The sequence below is a fragment of the Dasypus novemcinctus genome, chromosome 28 (assembly GCF_030445035.2).
Source record: "Dasypus novemcinctus isolate mDasNov1 chromosome 28, mDasNov1.1.hap2, whole genome shotgun sequence".
NCBI classification, from domain to species: Eukaryota; Metazoa; Chordata; class Mammalia; order Cingulata; family Dasypodidae; genus Dasypus; species Dasypus novemcinctus.
Genome location: NC_080700.1, coordinates 34528579 through 34556082, shown reverse-complemented (window position 1 = coordinate 34556082; position 27504 = coordinate 34528579). Strand labels below are relative to the sequence as shown.

Below are 27504 nucleotides of genomic sequence, written 5' to 3'. Positions count from 1 at the left end.
CGTGCACAGGCAGCAGGGTATGAGAATAAATGAATAAAATAAATATTTAAAAAAAAAAGAGAGAGAGAATGGACAGAGGGAGCAGATAAAGTGCACAGGCAGCAGGGTATGAGAATAAATGAATAAAATAAATATTTAAAAAAAAAAGAGAGAGAGAACCTGAATCTCAGCTCCAGTTCTAAGTACTACTTTCCAGGAAATGTAGAGGACAGATAAAGATGTAAAATGACACCTCAGGTAATTAATCAGCCAAATATTGAATGTAGGAAGTTCTTCAAGATAGATGACCTAGTTTCTTTAAAAAATATATGAAGAGAAAGAAGGGGCAACTTTAAGACAGAGATCAGGTGTGTTTGGACAGGCACTTCCCCTTCTGCAGTCTGTGCAGTTGCCCCCATCTGGAGCGGGGAGGCCCACCAGGGTCATGAGGACATTGTCATGCCTAAGGCATCAAAGGAAAAAAGTACAGGAAGGGGGAAAAAAGTCATTCATCCATAGAGTAGAAAAGCAGCTCAAATTACGAGAAGCCCACAAACAAGAAAGAAAGGAAAAAGTGAAGAATGAGAAGGTCTGTGTCTCAACATTTTTGGTGAAAAACGAGTGGTTTCACAACCTCCTTGATCCCATAAAAGGAGAATGTTGAAAGATATTTAAATCGATTCAGCAATGAATTGGGGCAGACTGAGTTACATAACATTAAAAACAGGCAGGGAAGGAGGCACTGCTCCCAGGAGACAGTCATCAGCAGACAATGGCGCATGAGGGGTAGCACATGAAGGCTATGGCCTTGAGAGTCCAGACTTATTAATGCGGGTAATCTGAAAACTGCTAGGGAATGGGATATTGATTTGAAAAGACTGCCAAACATTAAAGCGAGAAAAATCTGTGCTAATGATGCAGTTCCCAAGAAGTGCAAGAGGAAAAATAGATCTGCAGACAAAGATTTAGGTGACTTGCAAGTAAAAGATGAAACAAGTGACTCAGATGAGGAAATGACAGCAGTGGCCTAATTGTCTTTTGAATTTAAATAATTTGAGAGCTTCAAGTTATACTCAATGAATATATATTATATATATATATACACACGTCTAGATACAAGAATTTGCTGTTCTCTTACATTCTCTTACAGAGACTTATTTTTAGTTTCAAAAAATGTTGATTTTTGTTTAAAAACCAAGGTTTTATCATTTACATTATGATGCTAAAGTGAATATGAAATGATATGTAAAACCTAAATAGGTTAAATAACCTCAATTTCCCGGGGTATGTGACAGTATGATATGAATGAGGACAGAAAATGTAAACTTCTGTTATAAAATAGGGAAAATATAATGCAGAATTCATATAGGCTGCTTGATTTTCATCATATTTGTTATCTTCAGGGCCAGAGTTAAATGTTAAAAAAATAAACAAATCACTTGTTATGTTGATCTCCCACACTTAATCTCTAATCTTTTGTCAGAGGAGATAAATGATTTCAAGATCTTTTTGATTACACATTATTTTCTGCTTCTTCATTGTGAAAAATAGCTTTTGTTTGTGGAAACATAGCTATATTGTACATCATAGATGACTGATTTTTTAATGGTGCATTTTTGTGTTTTCCTCTGATAGGTTAAATCAACATATAACTAAATATTTCATGTGTTAGAAAAAACATGGATGTGTAGAATGTTCTTCACAGAACTCATTATACATAACATAACTTAGTCTTTTTTTTTTAAAGGAACAATGGGGGTGTATTTGAATATTTTCAAGAAAGGAAAATAATGTAGGAGGTTAACTAGATCTCAACTAAGTCTTATTAACAATCTAAAGTGTTACAACTTTATTTATGAAAATTAAAAGTAAAATTTATTTACATACACACACACAAGAACCTAATTGATTTGACTATATACAAAATGTAAACTTCTTTAAAAAGTATCATAAAGCCAAAAGATAATCTGAAAATGTTTGCATACATATGTCAAAGGTAAAAAATTCTTATATATAAAAAAGCTCTTACAAATTAATAACAAAATGTCAAATATCTAAGATAATAAAAATGGCTAAAGATATAAAGAAATTTTAACATACAAATTAGACATTATTACAGCACTAATAACAGTGAAACACTGGGAATGTGAAATAATCATAGGAAACCAAAATAAAATGATAGTAGAGAAATGTGTTTACTGCTGGGGATGTGAATTTACAAATACAACACATACATTTTCATTTTTATTAAAAAAGTTATACACATTAACACATAGAAAAGGATCTGTAAATATTACTTGTCTCTGATTGAGATTATGAGTACTTATATTGTTTTGTTCTGTAATGAATTACTTTAAGTTTTTAAAAATTAGTTCTAGCAATAAAACTATAAATGGATTAAATTCAGCACAGTTTCCTTCCTTAGGTTCTTTGAACTAGCCAGCTCTCAGCCACTGAGCCACATCAGCTCCCTTGAGCTGCTTTGTTTGCTTGTTGTTTTTTTAGGAGGCACCAGAAACTAAAACTGGGACCTTCTATGTGGATGCAGGCGCTCAAACACTTAAGCCACATCTGCTCCCCTGAATTTCACTTTAATGTTTTGACCACAGACAAACAAACTCAAAACCAACTCTGGGATAAGATGGCATTAAAATAAAAGAAAGAGAGAAAGAAATATTTATGGGGAGGTAAAGCAAAATCTTACCAGATTTACTATTGGAATTTTAAAGTAAATGAATGCATACTTCAATTGTGTGATATCAACAATCACTCAGGCCTTACCAGTTCAACAATGCATTTAACAAACTGTAGAAAGACAATGTCATGAAGTCATCATTAATGTTTCTGATAAAAACAATAGTGCAATTTTAAAATCTCATACCTCTTCATACCATCCTCATGTTACCATTAAATTTTAGTCTGGAGTCAGTTCAGTTAGCAAATATTAAATTTTTCTATTTTATAGCATAATGTCCAGTTTAGCAGTTTCTGTCTGTTTTAAAGCCAAAAACAAAATTCCTTAGGAAAAAAAGCATTTCTTTTCCCAAGAAAAATAAATGTGTGTGTAAGCAGGTGACAAGAGTTCTGTCCAAAACTATAATAATGGAAACTGTGAATGCATTTTCACCTTTAAAACATTTTGAACACGACTATAAATTTGCCATTTTTGCTCTAAATTTTTTCTAAAAAAAAAAAAAAAATTATCCAAATTATTAAGGAAATAAAATGTGGAAGGACTGAAGAAAATTCTTGCAATAAATAGAATAAACATGAACACTGGCAAATGCCACCAAGGATGGGTAGACTACATACCGATCTAGTTGGGGGTCTGACATTGAGTCTTATGTCTTCCAACATCAAAAATGAAGGGTTGGTTCCATGAGCTATCAAAAATAATCTGCCTTGGGAAGCAGCTGTGGCTCAAATGACTGGGCTCCTGTCTACCATAGAGGAGGCCCTGGGTTTGCATCCCAGGGCTTCCTCGTGAAGGCAGGCTGGAGTGCCATGGAGAGCTGACGGCCTGCACCCGCGGAAAGCTGGCGCAGCAAGATGATGCAACGAAGGGGGACAAGCAGACACAGAAGAACGTGCAGCAAATGGACACAGAGAGCAGACAGCATGCAAGCCACAAGGGGGGGGGGAATGAATAAATAAAAAATCTTAGGGGAAAAAAAAGTCTGCTGGAGGCAGGACAAGGGCTCCTCTGATTATCTTCCTCATATTCAAATTCCTTGCCATCATGGCATCTATTGGATTCTGCAACTGTTACAGGAATATCCAACTAACAAAACTCACAAACTGGGCTATCAATATTAACAATAATTTATACTGATGTTTCTACTGCATATCTCACATTTTCTAATAATTCTGCGCATTAGTTGAAATTTAAAAGGCTGTATGTTTTACTTGAAATCTTCTAATTATGGCATTATCATGAAAAAAGTTGTCTAGTAACATAAATTGCCTCTGCATCAGTTCCACAAACAAGACAAGGACCTAAAACATCCAGACTGTTTACTGATAGAGTCCTGCTGGGGAGCAAGCTTGTGATTTCAATCCGGTCTTTGGCAGTATCCGTGCTGAGCCAGGAACTTATAAGAGAATGGTGGACGTTAGCCTGGTTACTATGAGACAAAAAAGTAGTACTTCTTCCACCTGAGAATAAAAAAGAAGAGGGGGGGGGAACTTTGAAGATCAAATTTATATGAAATTTGACAGATATTTTAAAGGGTGATAATTTGTTTCATTTCTCAGTAATGGTGATAATTCTGTCAACTATCACCATTTATAAAAAAAGCAAATCAATTTTATTGGTAAATATTAATAAAGCATACAGTTCATCCAAAGTGTACAATCAATGATATTTGGTATAATCACAGTTGTGCATTCATCACTTCAATCATTAGTATAGCATTTTCATTATTTCAATAATAATAGTAATAATAAACAAATAAACAAGAAAATTCTTCACTCAAACCATTTTTTTTTTACCAAAGGCTTGTTCAGTGATATATATATATGTATATATATGGGTAAAACTTTATTTTAAATACAAAAAAATAAAATAACAGAAAAAGGCAATTCAACAAATTATGGAAAAATTACTCCTAAAAAGTTCTTTCCACGCACTTTACCTCATCTAATTCCAACAACAAACTCAGTTGATCGTCTAGTGTTCAGAAAGATACACACATAAACACAGACTAGTTAAATGACATAGTCAAGGTCTCATTAATGGAAAAAAAAAAAAAGAAAGCTTAATCGTCTTCATATATCACAAAACCCAACCCTATATTTGGCTTTTTCCCTTTAGCATTAATATAGTACCAACTTTGCTTGTGCTATAAAATATTACAATTTTATTGTTAACTATTGTTCATAAATTACATGAGCTATATTTTTCCCGTGTATCACAATCTTAACACTCTGGAGAATTGTTTATATATATTATTAACATCAGTCCTCATCTACTGCTAATAACATTGTTACACATTCCCAATATTTCCTCTAGCCCTCCTCCAACTAACATTACCTTCCTAGATTACTCATTTCATCTACAATCACATAAACGAACAGTATTTGTTACATTCATTATGTGTTACCATTAGGTGCAACCATTACCACATATCTATATTTGACCTTATTAAACAATCTACGTACATCCAGCATTGTTTCCCCCTTCTCATCTCACATTCCATCTCCTACTAACCTACACTCACTTCCTAAGTCTACTCACTGTATTTAATTCCTATCAGTGAGACCATATAGTATCTGTCCTTTTGTGTTTGGCTTATTTCACTCAACATAATATCCTCAAGGTTCCTCCATGTTGTCCTGTGCTTCCCCAAATGACCATTCGGCTGATTAATACACCATCGTATGAATATATCACATTTTGTTTATCCATGTCAGCTGATGGACACTTAGGTTGTTTCCATCTTTTAGCAATTGTTAATAATGCTGCTATGAACACTGGTGTGCAAATATCTGTTAGCATCTTTGCTTTCAGTTGTGAGTATTATTTCTAGTAGCAGGACTGCTGGATCGGTTTCCTGAGGAACTGCCATATTGTCTACCACAGAGGCTGCACCATTTTACACTCCCACCAACAGTGTAGGAATGTTCCTGTTTCTCCACATCCTTTCCATCGCTTGTAGTTTTCTGTTTATTTTTTTAAATATGGCATGAGATGATATCTCATTGTAGTTTTGATCTGCATTTCCCTAATAGGTAGTGATACTGAATATGTTCCCGTGTGTCTTTTGGCCAATTATATTTCCACTTTTGAAAAAAATCTCTTCAGTACTTTTGCTCATTTTTTCATTGAGTTGCTTGTCATTTTATTATGTTGTATAATCTCTTTATATAACATGGAGATCAATCCCTTATAGATGTATGGTTTCCAATTACTTTTTTGCATTGAGTAGGCTGCCTTTTTACTTTCTTGACAAAGTCTTTTGGAGAACAAAAGTGTTTAATTTTGATACAGTCCTAAAAAAAATTTTTTTTGATACAGTCCTTTTTACCTATTTTTTTCTTTTATTCCTCATACTTTGGATGTAAGGTCCAAGAAACCACCACCAACCACAGATCCTGAAGATGCTTCCCTACCTTTTCTTCTAGGAGTTTTATGGTTCTTCTAGTTTTTATATTTAGGTCCTTGATCCATTTTGAATTAATTTTGTATAAGGTGTGAGATAAGGGTTCTCTTTCTTTCAGATATGGACATCCAATTTTCCAGGTACCATTTGTTGAACAGGCTGTTTTGACCCAGCTGAGTGGGTTTGAGAGCCTTGTCAAAAATCATTTGACCTTGGAAACGGACTTTGGCCCAGTGGTTAGGGCGTCCGTCTACCATATGGGAGGTCCGCGGTTCAAACCCCGGGCCTCCTCGACCGGTGTGGAGCTGGCCATGCGCAGTGCTGATGCGCGCAAGGAGTGCCGTGCCACGCAAGGGTGTCCCCCGCGTGGGGGAGCCCCATGCGCAAGGAGTGCGCCCGTGAGGAAAGCCGCCCAGCGTGAAAAGAAAGTGCAGCCTGCCCAGGAATGGCGCCGCCCACACTTCCTGTGCCGCTGAGAACAACAGAAGCGGACAAAGAAACAAAAGCAGACAAAGAAACAAGACGCAACAAATAGACACCAAGAACAGACAACCAGGGGAGGGGGGGAAATTAAATAAATAAATAAATCTTTTAAAAAAAAAAAAAAAATCATTTGACCATAGGTGTGAGGGTCTATGTATGAATTCTCGATTTGATTCCACTGGTCAATTTGTCTATCTTTATGCTAGTACCATGCTGTTTTTACCACTGTAGCTACATAATATATTTTAAAGTCGGAAAGTAAGAGTCCTCCAACTTTGTTCTTTTTAGAGATATTTTTGGCTATCAGGGGATCTTTTACCCTTCCAGATAATTTGATAATTGGCTTTTCCACTTCTACAAAGAAGGATATTGGAATTTTTAGCAGGAATGCATTAAATCTATAGATCAGTTTGGGTAGAATTGACATCAATGATATTTTAGTCTTTTAACTTATGAACAAGGAAAATATCCTTCCATTTATTTAGATCATCACTGGTTTCTTTCGGCAATGTTTTATAGTTTTCTGAATACAGGTGCTTTATGTCTATGGTTAAAATTATTTCTAAATATGATTCTTTCAGTTGCTACAGTAAACTGATTTTTTTTCTGACTTCCTTCTCAGATTGCTTATATAGAAATGCTACTGATTTTTGTGTATTAATCTTGTCTTGTATTCTGCCACTTTGCTGAAACTGTGTATAAATTTTAATTGTTTTGTTGTGGATTTTTCTGGATTTTCTAAGTATAGAGTCATGTCATCAGCAAATAATGAAAGTTTTACTTCTTCCTTTCCTGTTTGGGTTCCTTTCATTTCTTTTCCTTGCCTAATCGCTCTAGCTAGAACCTCTAGCAGCATACTGAGTAACAGAGGTGACAGCGGGCATCCTTGTCTTGTTCCTGGTCTTGGAAAGCTTTCAGTCTTTCTCCATTGAGTACAATGTTAGCTGTGGGTTTTTCACATATTCACTTTATCATATTGAGAAAGTTTGCTTCTATTCCTATCTTTTGGAGTGTGTTTATCAAGAAAGAGTATTGTATTTTGTCAAATGCCCATTTCTGCATCAACTGAATTGATCATGTAATTTTTCTTCTTCAATTTATTAATGTGGGATATTACACTGACTGATTTTCTCATATTGACTCACCCATGCATACCTGACATAAAACCCACTTCATAGTGGTGTAAAATTTTTTTGTAGTGTTTTTGGATTTGGTTAGCAAGTATTTTGTTGAAGATTTTTGCATCTATATTCACTAAAGAAAGTTTTCTGTAAAATTTTTTTCATATCTTTATTTGGCTTTGGTAGTAGGGTGATATTAACTTCATAGAATGAGTTTGTTCAATATTTTGGAAGAGTTTGAGCAATACTGGTATAAGATTGTCTTTAAATGACTGGTAGAATTCACCTGTGAAGCCACCTGGTCCTGAACTTTTCAATTTGGGGAGGTTCTTTGTTTCAATCTCTTTACTTGCGATTGGTTTGTTGAGGTCTTCTATATCTTCTAGGGTTAGCATGGTTTGTTCATGTGTTTCCAGAAACTTGTCCCCTTCACCAACGTTGTCTAGTTTATTGGCATACAGTTGTTCATAGTACCCTTTTTTTTTTAAAGATGTATTTATTTATTTCTCCCCACCCCCTCGTTGTTTTGCACTTGTTATGTCTTGTTCATCTTCCTTGTTTCTTTGGGAGGCACTGGGAAATGAACCTGGGACCTCCAATAAGGGAGGGAGGCGCCTAATCGCTTAAGCCACCTCTGCTCCCTGCTTTGTTGTGTCTGTCATTGGTTTCCTTCATGTGTCTCTTGTTGCATCAGCTTGCTGTGCCTGTCTGTCGTGTCAGCTCGCTGTCTTGCTTTTCTTTTAGGACGCACTGACAACCTCCGCTCCCTGCTTGTGTTGTGTCTCTCATGTTTTTCTTCTTGTGTCTTATTGCGTCATCTTGTTGGATTAGCTCGTCGCTCCTGCTCACTGTCTCCTTTAGGAGGCATGGGGAACCGAACCAGGAGTCTCCCATGCGGTAGATGGGAGCTCAATTGCTTGAGCCACATCTACTTCTACATAGTATCCTTTTACAATCTTTTTTATTTCTCTAGGATCGGTGATAATGTACCCCTCCTCATTTCTGATTTTTTTTGTATCTCCTCTTTATTTTTTCTTTGTTAATCTAGCTAAGGGTTTATCGACTTTATTTTCTCAAAGAACTTTTTAAATTTTGGATTCATTTTATTTCTTTCTCCATCCCCTCGTTGTTTGTGCTCGCTGTCTGCTCCCTGTTGTATGCTCGTCTTCTTTTTCAGGAGGCACTGGGAACTGAACCCAGGACACCCCATGTGAGAGGGAGGCGCCCAATGGCTTGAACCAACCGCTCCCCGCTTGTGGCGGCTCTGTTTCCTTGTTGTGTCTTCGTTGTGTCATCTTGTTGCATCAGCTCGCCATGCCAGCTCATCATGTCAGCTTGCTTGTCTTCTTTAGGAGGCACCAGGAACCAAACCTGGGACCTCCCATGTGGTAGGTGGGTTCCCAACTGTTTGAGCCACATCTACTTCCCCTGAAGAACCAATTTTTAGTTGTTTTTATTTTTTAAAACTTTTTAGTCTCCATTTCACTTAGTTCTGCTCTAATCTTTATTATTTCTTTCCTTCTGCTTGCTTTGGGATTGGTTTGCTGTTCTTTTTCTAATTCCTTGGGGAGTCTTTGATTTTAGCTCTTTCTTTTTTACTATAAGCATTGAGGGTTATATATTTCCTCTCAACACTGCCTTTTCTGTATCCTGTAATTTTTGGTGTGTTGTGTTTTTGTCTTGAGGTATATACTAATTTCTCTTGCAATTTCTTCTTTTACCCACTGATTATTTGAAAAGTGTACTGTTCAAGTTCTCAGTTTCCTTATTTATTCCGTTTGTTCTATCTAATGCTGAGAGTAGAGTTTTGAAGTCTCCAACTATTATAGAGTAGACGTCTACTTTTCCCTTGAGTTTTGCCAGTGTGTTTCATGTATTTTTGGGTACCTGTGTTAGATGCATAAATATTTATTATTGTATTTCTTCCTGGTGAATTGTCCCTTTAATTAATATATAGTGTCATCTGTTCTAACAGTTTTGCATTTAAGATCTATTTTATGCAACATTAGTATTGCTATACCTGCTTTTTTTTGATTGCTATTAGCATGGACACAATCAGGCTGAAAGGGAAAGGTTGGACAAAGATATTCCACTTTTCCCATCCCTCCCCACAAAGTCCATTTTCTACGTAGTCCTCAGTGATTCTTTTGAAACAGAAGTTAGATTGTGCTGCTCCCCTGCTCATTCTGATGGCTTCCAGTTAAACTCAGAACAAACCCTACAGGCCTGCCCTTGGCTGCCCCTTGTCTCCCCCTCCCCCTCTGCCTTGTCCACGGAAGTGCAGGTACCATAGTCTCCTTCTGTTCTCTGCCCGTCTTAGGCCCTTATTGCCATCTCCTCTGCCTAGAATTCTTTCGTGACTCACTTTCACTTCTCTAAAGTCTTTGTTCAAGCAGTGTCTTTCTTTATACCTCCCAGGAGAGTAATGATGCCTCTCTGCCTTTATATCGTCGTCTTCTGTTTTTTTTCTTCTTCAGAGTGGTTTTCACTATATTCGGCTCCATTAGTTGCCTTTTTGCTTTCAGCCCCCTTTCCTACCTCTCTGTGTTCTGCTGTGTATTGTAGGGACAGGGACTCTGCCAACTCCAATTTCCAGACTCCCTTGCCACCTGCCTTCCAGGTGGGCCCTGCCAATGGGAGGCCCTGGTAGATGACTGGAAGGTGGAGGAGGGGATCAGCAGCTTTCCTCCTGCTCTGGGCTTCTGGCAACAACAGCAGTGACAGCAGTTCATGCTCCAGAACCAACTCTGACAGCATTTCTAATAGTGCAGCAGCAGGGGTACTAGCATCTTTCGATTTCTGGGTATTGCTTTTCTTCCTCTTTGCTCCTCCAACAACTCTTGTATTCCCTTTTGTTCTTCCAACCCTTCTAATATATTCCCTATTGTTCTTCCAGCCCTTCTAATACACATGAGACCACTGACCTCTAAATCTAGAATAGTTTTAGCTTTTCTGATTGGGTACTTACTGACAAATTATCTATTTATTTATTTTTTTTAAAAAAAGATTTATTATTTATTTATCTAATTCCCCTCCCCTCCCCCGGTTGTCTGTTCTCTGTGTCTATTTGCTGCATCTTGTTTCTTTGTCCGCTTCTGTTGTCATCAGCGGCTCGGGAAGTGTGGGCGGCGCCATTCCTCGGCAGGCTGCTCCCTCCTTCACGCTGGGCGGCTCTCCTTATGGGTGCACTCCTTGCGCGTGGGGCTCCCCTACGCGGGGGACACCCCTGTGTAGCACGGCACTCCCTGCGCGCATCAGCACTGCGCATGGGCCAGCTCCACATGGGTCAAGGAGGCCCGGGGCTTGAACCGCGGACCTCCCATATGGTAGACGGACGCCCTAACCACTGGGCCAAAGTCCGTTTCCCTTATCTATTTATTGTCTGCAAGAATTTTGCTTTACATTAGGAGGGACCTTATGTTCTGTTCACTGCTGTAGGTCCCACGATCTAGGCGAGAGCCTAGCACATGCCAACAATCAAAAAACATTTATTGAATGAATGAATGAATAAATGAACTTGGAAGCACAGATAAAACAGGAAGCTTAGAAAATGCAAACCCTTGACTGTAAATGTATAGTTTTTGGCTGACCTCTGTTTACTCATGACTAATTAGGACACTGCACATCTTACCTGAGATAAAAACAGAACTAGGATATATAAAAGATGCACTTTCCTCTTGCCACACCTCTGCCTTGGCAATGCAGCATGAGAACGGTGCCAGAGCCTATACTGTTAGGATGGCCAATGTCAACAGTAACCAACAAGAGCCTTGGCAGCATTTCTAATCACCAGCAGAACAGTGAGTAGCTAATGGCCAGACACTGCAAGGCTTATGATACTAGAACTTACCACGAGGAGGAAGAATGAAAGCATTCTGCCAATCTTTTTAATGTTAAAAATGTGAGAATTTTTATTCTGGAGTTTAAAAGTATAATACCATTATATGCAAAAAGCTTCATTAGAACATCTTACCTTGTTGAAAGAGTGATGATTTCTCAGGTGCATCTGTGGAGGCATCCCAGTGCCAAAGGGATCCATCTTCAGAACAAGTGAACAGATGCTCTGGGTTGGACGGGTGAAAGTGAACTTCCCACACTAAAAGGTAAGAACAGTGCAGTTCATTCCTGTGTGGATGCGCAAAAATTAACCCCATCTCTAGGCATATCATGAATTCCCTCTGGCAGTGTTAGATTATTTTATTAACTCCAAAAGATAAAAATATGTCTGTAAACTAATCTATTCCTCTGTGATACTTTTCGATTGCAATAAATTCAGTTGAGGGGCCCTCGATTAGAATATCTGTGAAGACTGATTTAGGGCTTTTGATTAGACTAAATTCAGTGGGCATGACTCAAGTTGAGTCCCCACCCCCTTGGGGACACAGACTGAGACAGGCACAGAAAGAGAGAGTTCTGTCAGTTTTGATCCTGCCATGTGACAGAAAGGAGGTGGCTTAAACAGCTGAGGCCCCAAGAAGAGATCAGCCATTTGTCTGATATCTTACACCTGAAATTGGGAAGCGTGCACAACAGCTGAGGAGAATGATATAGGAAGTCCTAAGAGATAAGCCCTATGCCAGCTTGCAGCCAAAATCTGGAAGTGAGAATAGCTAAGCCACAAAGAGAAAGCCCAGAGGGGAAGGAGATCAGACAGAGATCACCCACCATCTTGCTTGAATGCGTGACAGTTGACTTTGGTGAGAAAGCACCTCTTATGGTGCCCTGACCTGGACTTTTCACAGCCTTGAAACTGTAAGCTTTTATCCCAAATACGTCCCCTTTATAAAAGCCAACAGATTTCTGGTACTTTGCATCAGCACTCCTTTGGCAGATTAATACACTCTCCGTCACATACCTTCAAACCCCAAATCTGTGATAAAAATCAAAGGCTTCAGAATTAAAGAAAAGATATAACTCTTCAAATGGCTGTCACCCATTAGATAGGATAAAGAAGTTAAGTAAGGGAAGCGGACTTGGCCCAGTGGATAGAGCGTCCATCTACCACATGGGAGGTCTGCAGTTCAAACCCCGGGACTCCTTGACCTGTGTGGAGCTGGCCCACGTGCAGTGCTGATGCGCACAAGGAGTATCCTGCTATGCAGAGGTGCCCCCGCGTAGGGGAGCCCCATGTGCAAGGAGTGTGCCCCATAGGGAGAGCCGCCCAGCGCGAAATAAAGTGCAGCCTGCCCAGGAATGGTGCCGCACACACGGAGAGCTGACACAAGATGATGGAACAAAAAGAAACACAGATTCCGTGCTGCTGACAACAGAAATGGACAAAGAACACGCAGCAAATGGACACAGAGACCAGACAACTGGGGTGGGAGGAGGGGAGGGAAAGAAATCTTAAAAAAAAAAAAAAGTCTATTAAAAAAAGTGACTATTGACACAAAAAATTCTTTAAAAAAAGTTAATAGATTTGTGCAGGAAAGTAGAAAAATGAAAATAATTCCTAATCATTTGATCTATTACTTTTTTATGGGAGAGTATAAGATAATTTGGAGATTAAAATTTATTGACAAATTCTGGGGGTATGCTGGAATTCCCCATTTGGGTTGTGTATTATCTTTGCAAATTTGACATCATTTCAAAATAAAGTTTATTTAAAATATTGGTAACGTGTCTTATTCTTAATTCCTGCATCATCACCATATTATGGCTATATAATTGGATGGAGTGAGAGAGAAAAGACCTTAAGAGGAATATAAAAATGAATTTCTAAGAGGCAGAGTCCAATTTTGGCTCATGGCAAGACTCTGGGTACTTCTGGCCTATATCACAGAAATAGCAACTAGCTCCTGGCAAACCAAAACCTGGAAATGCCCAAGAATCTGGATTCAGTTTCAGCTTGATCCTTATTTTAAGAATCCAAATTGAGATTGTGGCCCTGTTCAAGTCCTAAACACACAAAGAAACGTGTATTCCACAGATACTATCCAATGACTAGCCACGACTCCCCAGGAAGTCGTCTGCAGCCCATGTGGATCACACAGTCTAAACAGGGCTCCAGGATTCTGGGCCAGATGACCTTAAAAAACCAGCAGGGAAAGTGCCTGAGGTGCAGTATAAAAGAGAACAGCACATGCTGGTAAGGTGGTAATTTTCATTCTGACAGTTACCGCAATTAAATCTCAGCCACAAGACATCAAAAGGCCACCTTCTTCAGGAGAAGAATGTGCTCTGGGAGAGTATCTGTGTAAAGTACATTCCTTTTGTTCCATTAAAACAAAACAGTCTGGTAGAGCCAGGAGGAAATTGCCCCAATCTAAATTTTTATGTACTTATTTTCAATTTAGAAAACAAATCCCTATAAAGCACCTCATTTCATTTCCAGCCATGAATCAGGATGAAATTTTAAATAGAAGACACATTTCTGTGTTTTGTCAACAATACAGACTATCAGTTAAAAGTATAAGTTAAACTGTAAGAAGAGATCTGAAAGTCTGTAAGTCTACTACCATTGGGTTAGCAACATCAGACTCTATGAGGGCATTCCTTATTCCTTTTTCATTCTTCTTTCTCCTGGGAAAAGTTATACCTTGTAGAGGGAAATAATTTTCTATCATTTTATTTGCTTCTTGAATATAAACATATCCTTAAGTCATTTACCTTTCCAAGATAATGTCACATTATTTAAACAGAAAAGTCTTTTTTTTCCCCTCCCCCCTCCCGCTGTTTTTTGCTGTGTCCATTCACGGCATAATCTTCTGTATCTATTTTTCTCTTTTTGTCTCCTCTTCTTGTCTTTCTCCTCTAATATTCACCAGGAATTGATCCTAGGGATCTCTGATGTGAAGAGAGGTTCCCTGTCACTTGTGCCACTTCAGTTCCTGGTTTCTGTTGCGTCTTGCCTTGACTCTCCCCTTGCCTTTCTTTTGTTGTGTCATGATCTTGTTGCATGGCTCACTTGTGTGGGCACCAGCTCCCCACATGGGCACTCCTTTTTTTTTTCCTTCCAGGAGGCCCCAGGGATCAAACCGGGTCCTCTCATATGGTAGGCAGAGGCCCAGTCACTTGAGCCACATACACTTTCCAAACAGAGAAGTCTTAACATTGGTTCAATGCTTGCTCTTTTTGGAACTTTCATTCAAGTAGAGTTTAACATAAATGTCTCTGAAACCAGAATTTAATAAAATATAATCCATTCTGGCATAAAAAAAAAAAAAAAAGTAGAAAAGTAGTGATACAATGAAAAATTTGTCTGCCCAAAATCAAAATGAAAAAGACAAGACTATCCAATATATCTGTTTTCCTTGTTAAAAAAAAAAAAAAAAAAAAGATACAATAATAAATTGAGGAACAAAACAGAGAGCAAATATGAGAAATAACAGTCCAGATTTGCAGGGGAAAAGGACATTCTTTTTTTAAAAAATGATTTTTAAATAACACTTTTGGGATTTTTACTGCATTGTATCTATAGACTGAGAAAGAAATGACATTTAAAAAATTTTTAGGAGGTACTAGGGATTGAACCCGGGACTTTGTACATGCAAAGCAAGTGCTTATCCACTGAGCTACACCTGTTCCACAAAAGGAAAGGGGGGAGGGTTATTCTGTACTCAAAGAATGGTAATATAAACTGGAATTATTCTTAATAGAACAATTTGACAACATGTATCAAAGTTTTAAAATTATTCAAACATTATGGTTCTTCAATTCTACTACTAAAAAATTATCCTAAGAAAATCAGTACAAAAAGATGAGTATATAAAGATACTCATTATCATTTGGATATAATAAACAAATACCTTAAATATTAATAAAAAGGGATTAACTATTGTAAAATCATATAATTCAGGCATTAAAAGTTATGATGTAAAATGAACTATATGGATTGCTGTGGAAAGGTGCTTGCAAATACATAAGTCACCAAATAAAAATGTTCTGACTCCACACTACTTACTTTCAGCTTCATGAGCCTTCAGGAGAGACACTGGCATAGAACCTTGTCTGACATCCCAAATACTCAACATTCCATCCTGGCCACCAGTGGCTACAACATGCTGCTGGTTGGGATGTCTGTCAACACAGTGGAGAGGCACTCGGTCACCAGTCCTGGGGGGGAGGGAGGGAGATCAATGACACCAGACACATATTATTCCAGTAATGAAATGACAACTTTGCCGGTGGGACTACTGGCTAACCCTTAATCATGTTAAACACTGACTAGATTAATATCGTTCTAAATATTAAGAATTTTTTGGAATTAAAGAGAAAAATTCTGTTTTCTTTTTTTTTAAAGAAGCTTTAGATTACATAAATGTTGCATCAAAATCATTCTGTTTTCAATTTGGAGATGTGGCAAGCAAGAGAGTCTGATGGCAAGATATGCAAAGTTGTATTTGCCCCGTGCCCGATTACATCTAGAGTATATTTTACCCACTATCAACAGAATCACTTAATGAGCAGAAATAAATTACCAGATTATATAAGCTTCTAAGAAATAAAGGCTCTGAATTAATATAACGAACATTTAAAAAGACAGTATAGGAGCATCAGGCCCAAGCCCAACAAGTTATATTTGCTCTATCAAATATTTACAGAGATGACATTCGTTTTTTTTTTTTGATCATGTTCTTAATGTACAATTACAATGTAATATGGTTTAAAGTCAGATGCCACAAACAGGTGAACAAATTAATTTTGCATTACGAAACTAACATTACAAATCAGAACTTACAGTGACAATATCTGAGAGGGCTCATTTCCTTGTTGTCTGAAATCCCATATTTTTAACTGTCCAATTGAATTTACTGTGAGAATCTCAGGAGTTCGAAGGAAGGTTACAGCATGGAGCGTACTGCTATCTGCATTGTCTACAAATTAAAAAAGAAAGGAGTGTGTGCTGATGGATTCCTTTTTCACATGAAAATCCTACATCACATTCTATTGCTTGAAATATTACAGATGAATCTTCAAGTGACAATTTAATATCTATAGAAAATGTACAGTAATACGTATGTTAAAAAGTGTACCCTCCTTTGATAGAAAAGTGGTTTTACTCACAGGACATCTGAACTGTTTTCCAATGAAGGGCTGAGTTTTCACGTACCCCTATTTCTTTAGATTGTTATTCCACATTTATGAAACAGTTGTTCAAGCCCCTCTATCTGATCCCTTACTTCCCACTAGTTCTTAAACCAGAATGAGCCTCCAATCTATTGGGCCAACCCGTGGTGCTTCCTAGATAGCTCGCTCTGACCTCGTATTGTCCTGCTCACTTTTCCCAGACTGATTCATCCTCATCCTCGCCAACTCCCTCCTCCTCCAGCAAGCCCTCCCTGACTGTTATAATGGTCCTTCTCTTCAATTTCCTAGAGTGTTGAGCTTACAGCACATACATTTGCATATACTATGGCCTTTTATTTTGGGTCACCATCTGTTTCATGTGCTTGGCATCAATACAATTATAGCAATGGGGCCACGTCTTAAACTGCTGTATCCTGACACAGTGCTAATTAAAAATACACAGTGCTAATTAAACACAAAGTAGACATGTGTGAATGAAGAATTTGGAAAGCAGCGGGTAAAACCCAAACTCTGCTGTTTGTAACAAGCAGCAGTCCATACAGACATCAGGCCCACGGCTACGTGAGCACCTTCACCAACTAGGCCAGCAGACCCCACTAAATAAGCAGTTAAAACCAAGACAGCAAAATGACTACAGTCCTTTCCTTTAGTCCTTAACTCTCCACACTGCCACCAGGCAATAGTCCTTGAAAAACGAACCAGTGCTGTGCTTCTGATTTACTCAAGAGTTAAAAAATCCTAATAAACAACAACAACAGAACAAATGAAGGGCTCAGTCCCTACAGATTCTGATTCAGGAAGGCTAGGGTGGTAGATGTTTACATCTCCTCAGGCAAGTCCTTGTCAAACACAGGTGCGAACCACATTAGAATAATCCTTCTGAAGGGAGGCATACAGTATATCACCCTCTTGCTCAAAACCTGTCAGTGGCTTCTCAGGTGCTGACCTAACAGACTGCAAACTCGAAAGCTCTCATTAGAGAACCTTCACAATGTGATCTCAGTTTACCTCTCCTGTTTCATCTCTCACGTCTCCTATAGAGACATCTGCAGTTAGGCCAAACTGCACTTTCTGCCATTCTCTGAACGGCTTAGCTGCCTCCGTGCTATTCCCTTTGCCTGGTGGGCCGTCTTGTGAGTATTACTTATGGCCTAGAAACTAGAAACTAACTAACTGCCATCTTCACCCTCATCCTTTATCTGATAACCTCTTCCAGCCAAAACCAGATTTCACTCTCCCCTGAAGTCAAGTCATTCTACTAATCACATGAGCCTTATCAATACACTGTTTTGAAAAAAAAGATTTTACCTTGCCTATTTTTATATCCCTCAATTGTGCCGAATTATTATGCTCAATTATTATGTGACAGATGAAAGAAACATAATGATTTTTCTTACCTATTGTTCTCACAGCTTCCCTGTGATCCACTCTGAAGAGATTTATTCTACCATCTTCTCCCACTGTGACAATCTCAGGGCTGTTGCACACGACCCCTGTGCATGGGGCACTGCTATAGGAGGGACTGCCTGGACCTGTGTGGTGGTGAGCTGTTGTCCACTGCTGGTTGACCGACAGTGTCTACGTGTCAATGAGAAATGACGACACGAGTCACCAAAGCAAAGTTCAAAAAACTAACTCTTTTTCCCAACAAGAGAGTATTTAAAAATTCTGTCTCACTGGCCCCTGCCCTGGTCAAGATGGCTGTGAGAAGCTTCAGGGCTCCATCCCCCCCAACAAAAAAGTGAATAACTAAGCAAGAACTGGCAGAAAGTTCTTTCTCAAAGCTCCAGAAAACAGTTAAAGGACTAGAGTGACAGGGTGAGTCAAGAAAAAGTTAGCGGTAAGATGTCTTGGCACCCTGGCTGGTCTGGACCCCATGCCCTCACCAGGAGCCAGGCTGTGCTCCCAAAGCAGGTCCCTGGTCCCAGGCCCAGAGGGAGCACAGCACCCCTCAGGCAATGCTGAGACCATGCACATCTGGGCCAGTCTGTCTGGTGGTGGCCTGAGGGAGTCACTGTACCAGAACTTGCCCGGCTCGTTGCCCTACAGAGCTCTCCTGTAGCACACTGTGGGAGAACAGACCAGTGGGTGCCTGGGGGGCAAGGGATTGCTGGCTGTAGGACATACAGGGCAGTGCCCAGCACTGAGGGGAAACCGTTTCCTAGGGAGAGGGGACATGTATATCCATGCAAATGGGGGAATTCCCAGGGCCACCACGTGCAGAGGGGACTCAACCTATTTCCTAAGCTTACTGTAAGCATAAACCCTGAAGGAGAGCACTCCCTAGGTCAATCTATAAAAACCGGGGAAGGTGTTGTTTTTTTCCTTCCTTTTTAAAAAATTAGTTCCTGACACTTAACAAAAGCACTGTTATAACATTAGTTAGATTCAAGCTTAAGGATCAGACACCTCAGAGTCTAAATTCTAGCAATAACACATTAAAATATAAAAATGTCCAGGTTTCAAAAAAAGATCACAAAACATACAAAAAAAAAAAAACAAAAAACTAAAACTAAAACAAAATCAAAAACAAAATGAGGAAATGATGGCCAGGAAAAGGAGAAAATTAAAGCATTAGAAACCACCAAAGGGAAAGATGGTTTCCCTTTCTCTGGTATATCTGGATATACCAGACAAAGACTTTAAATATGCTCAAGGAAAACATGAACAAAGGAAAAGAAAGCATAGGCCAAGAACTAAAGGAATTCATGAAAACAATAGAGGAACATGAAGAGAACACTGGCAGACAGATTGAAATTATGAAAAGGAAGCAAACACCCCTCTAGGATATAGCAGTTTAATATAATTATGAATTCCAAAAAGAGATATTGGATTATGTTTGTAAACTGGTCTGTACCTGGGCATGACTAAACTATGATTAGGGCTTTGATTGGGCCACGTCAGTAGGGTGCTGAGTCCCCACCCCTTTGTGGGGTGGGGACTCACAGAAAGGGGTGGGGACGCACAGATAAAAGACTCGGCAAAGGACAGAGCTGGAGATTTTGATGTTGGCGTTTTGATTTGGAGTTTGATGCTGAAGTCTTAAGCTGGAGCCCTGGGAAGTAAGCACACAGAGGAAAGAGAAGCAAGCCCCAGGAAGAGAGGAATCTGAGCCCAGAAAGAAGCAAGCCCTGAGAAAAGAGGAACCCAGGAAGCCTGAACCCTGGCAGATGTTGGCAGCCATCTTTCTCCAACACGAGGAAACAAGACTTTGCTGGGGGAAGTAACCTTTATGGCTAGATATCTGTAAGCTCCTATCCCAAATAAATACCCTTTATAAAAGCCCAAAGGCTTCCGGTATTTTGCATAAGCACTTCCTTGGCTAACTAATATAATGATATATCAACAACAGATTGGAGCTAGCAGAAAAATCAGTTGAATTTGAAGATAAGACAACTGAAATCATTCAGTCTCAGGAGAAGAACAAGTAAAGAACAAAGAACAGCGACTAGAGCTTGAGGAACCTATGGGACACCATCAAGCGTACCAGTATATGCACTATGGGAGTCCTAGAAGGAGAAGGAAGAGGCATAGAGAGTATTCAAAGAAATAGTGGCTGACATCTCGAATTTAACAAAAAGCATGAATATACACATCCAAGATGCTCAATGAATCCCAAACAGAATAAACTCAAATAGACCCATGCTGCACCATTTCATAATCAAACTGTCAAATGGCACCACAGGTAAAGAGAATTCTAAAAGCCTCAAGAGAGAAGTACCATGTCATGTACAAGGAAGCCGCAATAAGATTAAGTACCAATTTCTGTTCAGAAACCATGGCAGCAAGAAGGCAGGAAGAAGGAAGACAAAGTACTGAGAGCAAAAAACTGTCAACCAAGAATTCTTTATCAGACAAAACTGTCTTTCAAAAATGAGGGAGAGGGGAGCAGACGTAGCTCAAGTGGCTGAGTGCCTCCTTCCCACGTACAAGGTCCAGGGTGCAATCCTCGGTACCTCCTAAAACAAACAAACAAATACCCAACCTCACTGGAGAGTGGGTATAGCTCAACTGTAGGAGACAATGGTTGAGCGCCTGCTTTCCATGTATGAGGTCATGGGTTCAATCCCTGGTACCTTCTTAAAAAACAATAAAATAAGGTTTGATGAAGACATTTCCGGAAAAAACAAAAGCTTGGGGACTTTGTCATCTCACTAGCCCAGTCTTCCAAGAAATGCTAAAGGTAGTTTTGCAGGTTGAAAGGAACACTATACAATTGAACGAAGGCACATGATGAAATAAAGATCTGTGGTATAATGTGACAGTTAAATATAAATACCAGTAATACTATAGTTTAAATTTGTAATGCTTACTTTTTACTTCCTACAGGATCTAAAAGGTAAACGCATAAAAAGTAATGATAGATCAATGGTTTTGGACTCGTATAAATATGTAATTTGTGACAAGAACTACATAAAGTAGGGAGAGTGGAAGGACATAGGAACATAGCTTATAAAAGCTATTAAATTAGGTATCAAAGCAAGTAAGACTGTTATAGATTTAGAATGTTAAATTTAACCCCCCTGGTAACCACAAAGAAAATATCAGAGAATATGCAAACTCAAAGAGAAGGTAGAATATAGGTTACCAGGGATGGGGGCAGGGGCAATGGAGAGCTAAGGCAAATGATTATAGGGTTTTGCTTGGGGTGAAGGGAAAGTTCTAGTAATGGGTAAAGATAAGAGTACTACAACATTGTGAATGGGATTAATCCCATTGAATGGTACGTTTGGGAGGGGTCAGGATGGGAAGATTTATGTTAAAAGCACCCATAATTAAAAGAGGAAAAGAAAGAAAATCCTGCTTCATACCCTTCTAAAAAATATGCTCTTCTTTCTCCTTTGTATTTCAGAGCACTACAGTTTAGAAACTACTTTCATCAAAGCACCGTACACACTGAATTGGGTTCAAAAGATATGTTTTTAAAAATTCCATGTTTAACTCAAACTAAAGAAATGGTTGTTGGGTATCAAATGGTTGTGTGTTCAAAAGCAACTCTACATTCTAATGGGAATTAGACTACATGTAAGAAATAAATCTCAGTAGCTTTCTAAAGGACTCCATTAGAAAAATACTTAAGATGGGGATATTTGTTAGGCATATCTATTAACAAGGTTACCATTATCTAAACGAGCACTTTCTTCCAGCAACTTAAAACTGTGTTAGCAAGAGAGGCTATTTTTAAAAATTGCTCTCACCATGGTACCCGGCAGGTCAGTACTCTTGGGCTTTAGCAAAAGGGAAGGCATTGCGAAAATTCAGTTTTCATATAGTGTATCTTCTAATTAAAACCTGGTTCTAGCCAGCTAAGCAAAGCAGCTGTTCCTGTTCTCTTGCAAGGCATCTGAACTAGGTACTCTTTCTTTCTTCAACAACAACAATAAAACAAAACTTAAAAGGCAGAATTACAGTAAAATTACCTACCAGAGTATCAGATTTTTAGATCTAAACTACTAACAATTTATTTAACAAGCTAAGAGATATCCAATTTCAATAAAAGATCACACAAATATAGTTCTAACATTAATCAATTACAATTTTAGTAACATAATAGTGATATTTTCCCCTTTCATGATTTGGGATTGTAAAGCTTAATTATTTGTGTGATTACTAAGCAAATATTCTAAAAACTTTCCTCAAAATAATTAAAACACAAATGCAGTTTTCAAATAAAAGATTCTTTACCTGGTTATTCTGATGGTGAAGGAAAATAGTTACACATCCTGTTGATGAAGCAGCTACAATTCTTTCCTGGTCCAAAAACTAAGTAGAAAAAGCCTGCTTATTACAGATTCAAAAATATTAGTAGGGAAGAAGCTCATTTGTCCAACTCAATCAGTATTAAAGACTGTAACAATTTTAAAACATAAAGAGTCAATAAATGCCAGCAAATAGACTGTGTTAACAGATATAAAAGGCAAAAACTGCTTTGCAAATAATAGTATTTTCATGTGTATCAGCAATTTTTCCCTAAACTCCTTTGTTTGTGATTGATTTAATTTTGTATCACTACCATAAAGCTCTAAAAAATATCATTTCCAGGGCTAAACAGTTTTCTCTAGACCAAAATACAGGGAAACTGAAATCATACAGACTTAATTCCATACTTAATCACAGCCTATCACTTACTTTTGACTTTAGATCTTGGCTAAGTCACTTAAGTTCTCCAAGACTTGGTACATCTTTGAAACTGGAGCACTAATCTCCATGTGGGGGTTGTTATGAGAATTCAGAAAGCAAAACCATGTAAATTGCTCTGACCAGGTTTTGCCACAAGGCATATGCTCAACAGGTCTTCTTAGTGTAAGTTTTCTCATTGGTAATACAGAAATAACAATATGTGATTCATTGGCATGCAGTGAGAATTACATCAACTTGTGTAAAACTCCTCAGTGATAGATGGCCAATCGATAAAAAAACTGTGATTGAGTCTACAGCCCCTTCTTCAGTCCTGATTCGGCCAGTACATGGTTACACGTTAGCCAAATCATTTAGTCCAGTTGGGACTCACTGTGCTGTAAACGAGGGTTGAGTTTGGACAAACTTTAAGGTGCTCTGTATCTCTAAGTGTTTTACTCTCAGTTGTTCTAACAGTTAGTTGGTGGATACTACGCAGATTTACCTGCAAATCCATGACATCACCGTGGTGCTTGATATCACACAGTAACTGATGGTCTCCTCCAAAACTTCCATCGGAGTTCAAGTTTCCAAAATCTCCAATAGACCACAGCGAAACATAATTTTCCTATAAAGCAGAAAGTGTTATTATGAAGCAGGGAATTAAAATTTGTATCGCCCCCAGGCAACCCGGGATCAAAATCTCAACAACCGATAACGGTAAGAGTTCAGAACATAAAGGAGATACGAGGCTCAGGCACGCTATCGCTGGCTCTGAGCTCCCGAGCTAACCAGCCCGTGACCGGACAGCGACCGGGAGAAGACCGGAGCAGCCGGCCGGGGAGAGCCCACTCGAGCGAGGGCCGCAGTCGGCGGGTAAGTAGGAGCTCCCTCCCGGGCCGGGGTACCTCGTTGTCCCAAGAGCCTGTAGCGAAGGTCTCCGCGGTCTGCAGGCTCCCCGGGGGCAACGGCCTCCAGCGGGTTTTGCTGATTTTCTGAGACACAAACTTGGCGTAAATTTCCTCCATGATTATAGATACCGAAGCCCGGCGGCGCGCGCTCTAAGCCCCGTACCTCACCCTGAGCCCTGATTGGGCGGGAATCTTAGGCGCGACGGTGGCTGCGGAGGGCCAGTCTTCCTCCGTGAGCGGTGCGAACCCGATACTTTCCCGAGAAGGCTGGGTGGCGGAGGAGCCTTTTAGCAGCAAGAGTGCCTGCGGGACTAGGATCTGCGCTTAACCTACAAAATGAGTACAGCAAGGCTTAGAGAATGTAGTTGTGCAAAATTGTGCAAAATAAAATGAATTTAAGGGCAAAAACAAAACAAAATTAGTGCTGGAGAAACCACCCTGTGATGACATCAGAGCACCGTCGCACATCACTGTGTTTAAGAATGTTCAAAATCCTTAAGGCCTCATGGAGGTACCTCCACTAATGCACCAATTTATTATGGAAACCTCTCTCTCTGCCCCCAAACAAATCCTTTCTTCAAAGTTAATTCTGAAGACTCCAGTTCTAATTTTGGAGCCCTAACTCTAACCTTGGTCAAGTCTTTCATGTGTCGGTAAAGAATGAACGGGGTGATATGGAACGTCAACAGCCCAAGATTCAGGGCTCTAGGTTCCTCCTTCTGTGCTTTTGGTTACACCTGTAATGACCACTCCTCTCCACTTCTCAGAATCCTGGCCATCCTTCAAGGATCACTTCCTTCAGCCACCTTTACCTGATTACCACAGTGCATGGTGACCTAAATAAACACTAGATCTAGACCAACGATTGCACTCACATTTGCTTTCTATTGCTAGTTTTCTCTTAGGCAGATCTGCTCAATTCGAATGCAAATCCAATTGCATACAGGAGGTATGACACTCATCTTTTTATTTATTTATTTATTGAAGCAGGTAAGAAAAAAATTCCTTTTAACGACGCGCATTTTTTGAAAGCTAGCATTCAATTGTACTAAATGTCTTTTAAAGGTATCCTCCTAATTTATACTCCTAAATTCCACCTCCAAAATATATCAAGTTAAAATGTTAGTCATTATTATTATTATTTTTTTAAAGATTTATTTATTTAATTTCCCCCCCTCCCCTGGTTGTCTGTTCTTGGTGTCTATTTGCTGCGTCTTGTTTCTTTGTCCGCTTCTGTTGTGGTCAGCGGCACCGGGAAGTGTGGGCGGCGCCATTCCTGGGCAGGCTGCTCTTTCTTTTCACGCTGGGTGGCTCTCCTCACGGGCGCACTCCTTGCGCATGGGGGCGGGGGACACCCTTGCGTGGCAAGGCACTCCTTGCGCGCATCAGCGCTGCGCATGGCCAGCTCCACACAGGTCAAGGAGGCCCGGGGTTTGAACCGCGGACCTCCCATATGGTAGACAGACACCCTAACCACTGGGCCAAAGTCCGTTTCCCTATTTTTGTTTTTAAATAACCTATGCAACCTACAACAGTTACAAGACATTAACTTCCCAACTATTATCTTGTATGTACTGGCACTAAGTTATATTTTGCCTTAAATTAAGTGTCTTGCAATCTTTATTTCTAGACTGTCACCTATTTTAAACACACAAATATTATCTCAAGCAAATTACATTAAAATTTGAGAGAATTTAACGGTCATTTGTAGTCATAACCAGCTATTTCTCTGCCCATCTTATCCTGCAATCTTTATGTACAGATTGCTTATTAATCTGGCAAATTGAAAGGCACCCCTACTTATCTCACACACAAAGAAGTGGAACTTTAGGGGCCGCAAGATCCACTGTCTCTTGTCTGTGAGCTCATTAACCCTTTTGAATACTGCCAACCAGAGGAAGGTGGCCGTTCTTCCTTATCGAGAGCAAACTCTGGCTTTGGCAGTCTGGAAATCGGCTTACCAAGGGTTAACCATCAAAATCCTCACTTTGCTGGCCCTCCCACCACCCTGCTCCTTGCCTGCAGCAAGGCAGAAGGTGGGTGGCAGGGGAGCAAGAACAAGATAGTTTAGAACCAAAGGTCCCTTTTTAATGGAGATCAAGTGACCAGCTCTCTCCTTCTCCAGCGATTTGTTCTATGATCTCATTCTTCCTCTCATTAGTTTTGATTTCACAATGGAAACGATTATTTCTTGTTGCAAGGCTGGTTTTTGAAAATTGGACACTTATTATCCAGTATTTTTGAGACCTCAGCACCTTGGCCTCAGGGGGAAGGTGGGTAAAATTTTGGAGGAAAAAAAACCAACCAGAACCCAAAACTCAATTATTTGGGGGGGCCTCCGTGGAGCAAACAGTCTCTTAAGAAAACAAAGAGGGAAGCAGACTTGGCCCAGTGGTTAGGGCGTCCATCTACCACATGGGAGGTCCGCGGTTCAAATCCCAGGCCTCCTTGACCCATGTGGAGCTGGCCCACGGGCCGTGCTGATGTGCGTAAGGAGTGCCCTGCCACGCAGGGGTGCCCCTGCGTAGGGGAGCCCCGCACGCAAGGAGTGCGCCCCGTAAGGAGAGCCGCCCAGCGTGAAAGAAAGTGCAGCCTGCCCTGGAATGGCGCTGCGCACAGGGAGAGCTGACACAAGAAGATGACGCAACAACAAAAAAAGACAGACTCCCTGCCGCTGACAACAACAGAAGCGGACAAAGAACACGTAGCGAATAGACACAGAGAACAGACAACTGGGAAGGGGGGGAGGCGAGAGATATAAATAAATAAACAAATCTTTAAAAAAGAAAGAAAACAAAGACCAATTCAGTATTCATTTCCCCCCACCCAACTCCATTTAGGGAAGAGGTGTTTGTGGTAAAGAAAAATTATGAGTGGTTTCAAAAAATTAATCACTGGATAAGTGGATTTGGGTTGTTTGGGAAGGGACGGTAGTTGATTATTTTTCAGTTATGTGGTGATGGTCCTTCGGCCACGGATTTCAAGTCCCAAGCAGTGTGAGCTGGTGGGGGGCAAGATGGGTGGGAGGGGGCTCAAGACACAAGTGGGTGGCCGGTGGCTGCTTTTCCCCTTTCCCCCCTCAGGATCCTTCAAGGGCTTAGATGTTGCTGCGGCTTGCTTCTCTTTTCCTCGTGGCCGGCCTGTCTTCCTCCCAGAAAACTCAAACCTCTAAACGAACCCCAGAATCACATTCGTCTTTTAAAAAAAATTTCCTTTACACTATATTTTCATAACTGTTGTTTCTTTAAAAGGGGGCGATGATACTTTCTTGCTGTCATTCCTATCTGATATCGGTAGTCCTATTTCACAGTCACAGCTTGTGGAATCACCCCATGTAAATGCAACCTGCCTGGGTCAGCATTAGAGTTATCAGGTTCCTATCAAGAACTTGACTTTCCCACCCGCTCTAACTAGAAGACTGTCAGGAAATCGCAGGGAGAGAAATGGCAAACTATTAACTAGAGTTTCAAACTGACAATTTTATGCTCGTCTAGTATTGAAGTAAAGCACACTGTTTTGAGTGTTTATGGTCACAGGATGCCAGGGGGAAAACAAAGTCAGGCGTAAATATAGTTCAGATTGGAAGTGGGCTGGATGGCAAAGTCTATTAAGAACTAGAATATGAACACTGAAGCTGGCGCAGCAGTAGAGATGTCATAGCTTTGCTTTCTTCCTTAAAAGTATACTGAACCCAGCGATGGCTGGCTTCTGTCAGCCTCGGTTGTGATTAGGCGTCAGCAATTTGGACGCGACAGGCAACGT

At 39.8% G+C, this 27504-nt stretch overlaps 1 protein-coding gene and 1 pseudogene across 1 annotated transcript; one reads left to right on the top strand and one right to left on the bottom strand.

The window, feature by feature from the left end:
- Positions 1 to 438: 438 nt before the first annotated feature.
- LOC131276446 (translation machinery-associated protein 16 pseudogene) lies at positions 439 to 1010 on the top strand (annotated as a pseudogene).
- Positions 1011 to 1827: 817 nt separating this feature from the next.
- NUP43 (nucleoporin 43) lies at positions 1828 to 23963 on the bottom strand. The gene is made up of 8 exons (XM_004450824.4): positions 23740 to 23963; positions 23337 to 23459; positions 22400 to 22477; positions 18112 to 18292; positions 16365 to 16500; positions 15588 to 15739; positions 11658 to 11780; positions 1828 to 4134 (listed from the first exon to the last, which is right to left on the bottom strand). Exons 1-8 carry the CDS (start codon positions 23857 to 23859, stop codon positions 3911 to 3913), a joined length of 1137 nt encoding a protein of 378 aa, XP_004450881.1. The 5' UTR covers positions 23860 to 23963; the 3' UTR covers positions 1828 to 3910.
- Between the last annotated feature and the right edge of the window lie 3541 nt (positions 23964 to 27504).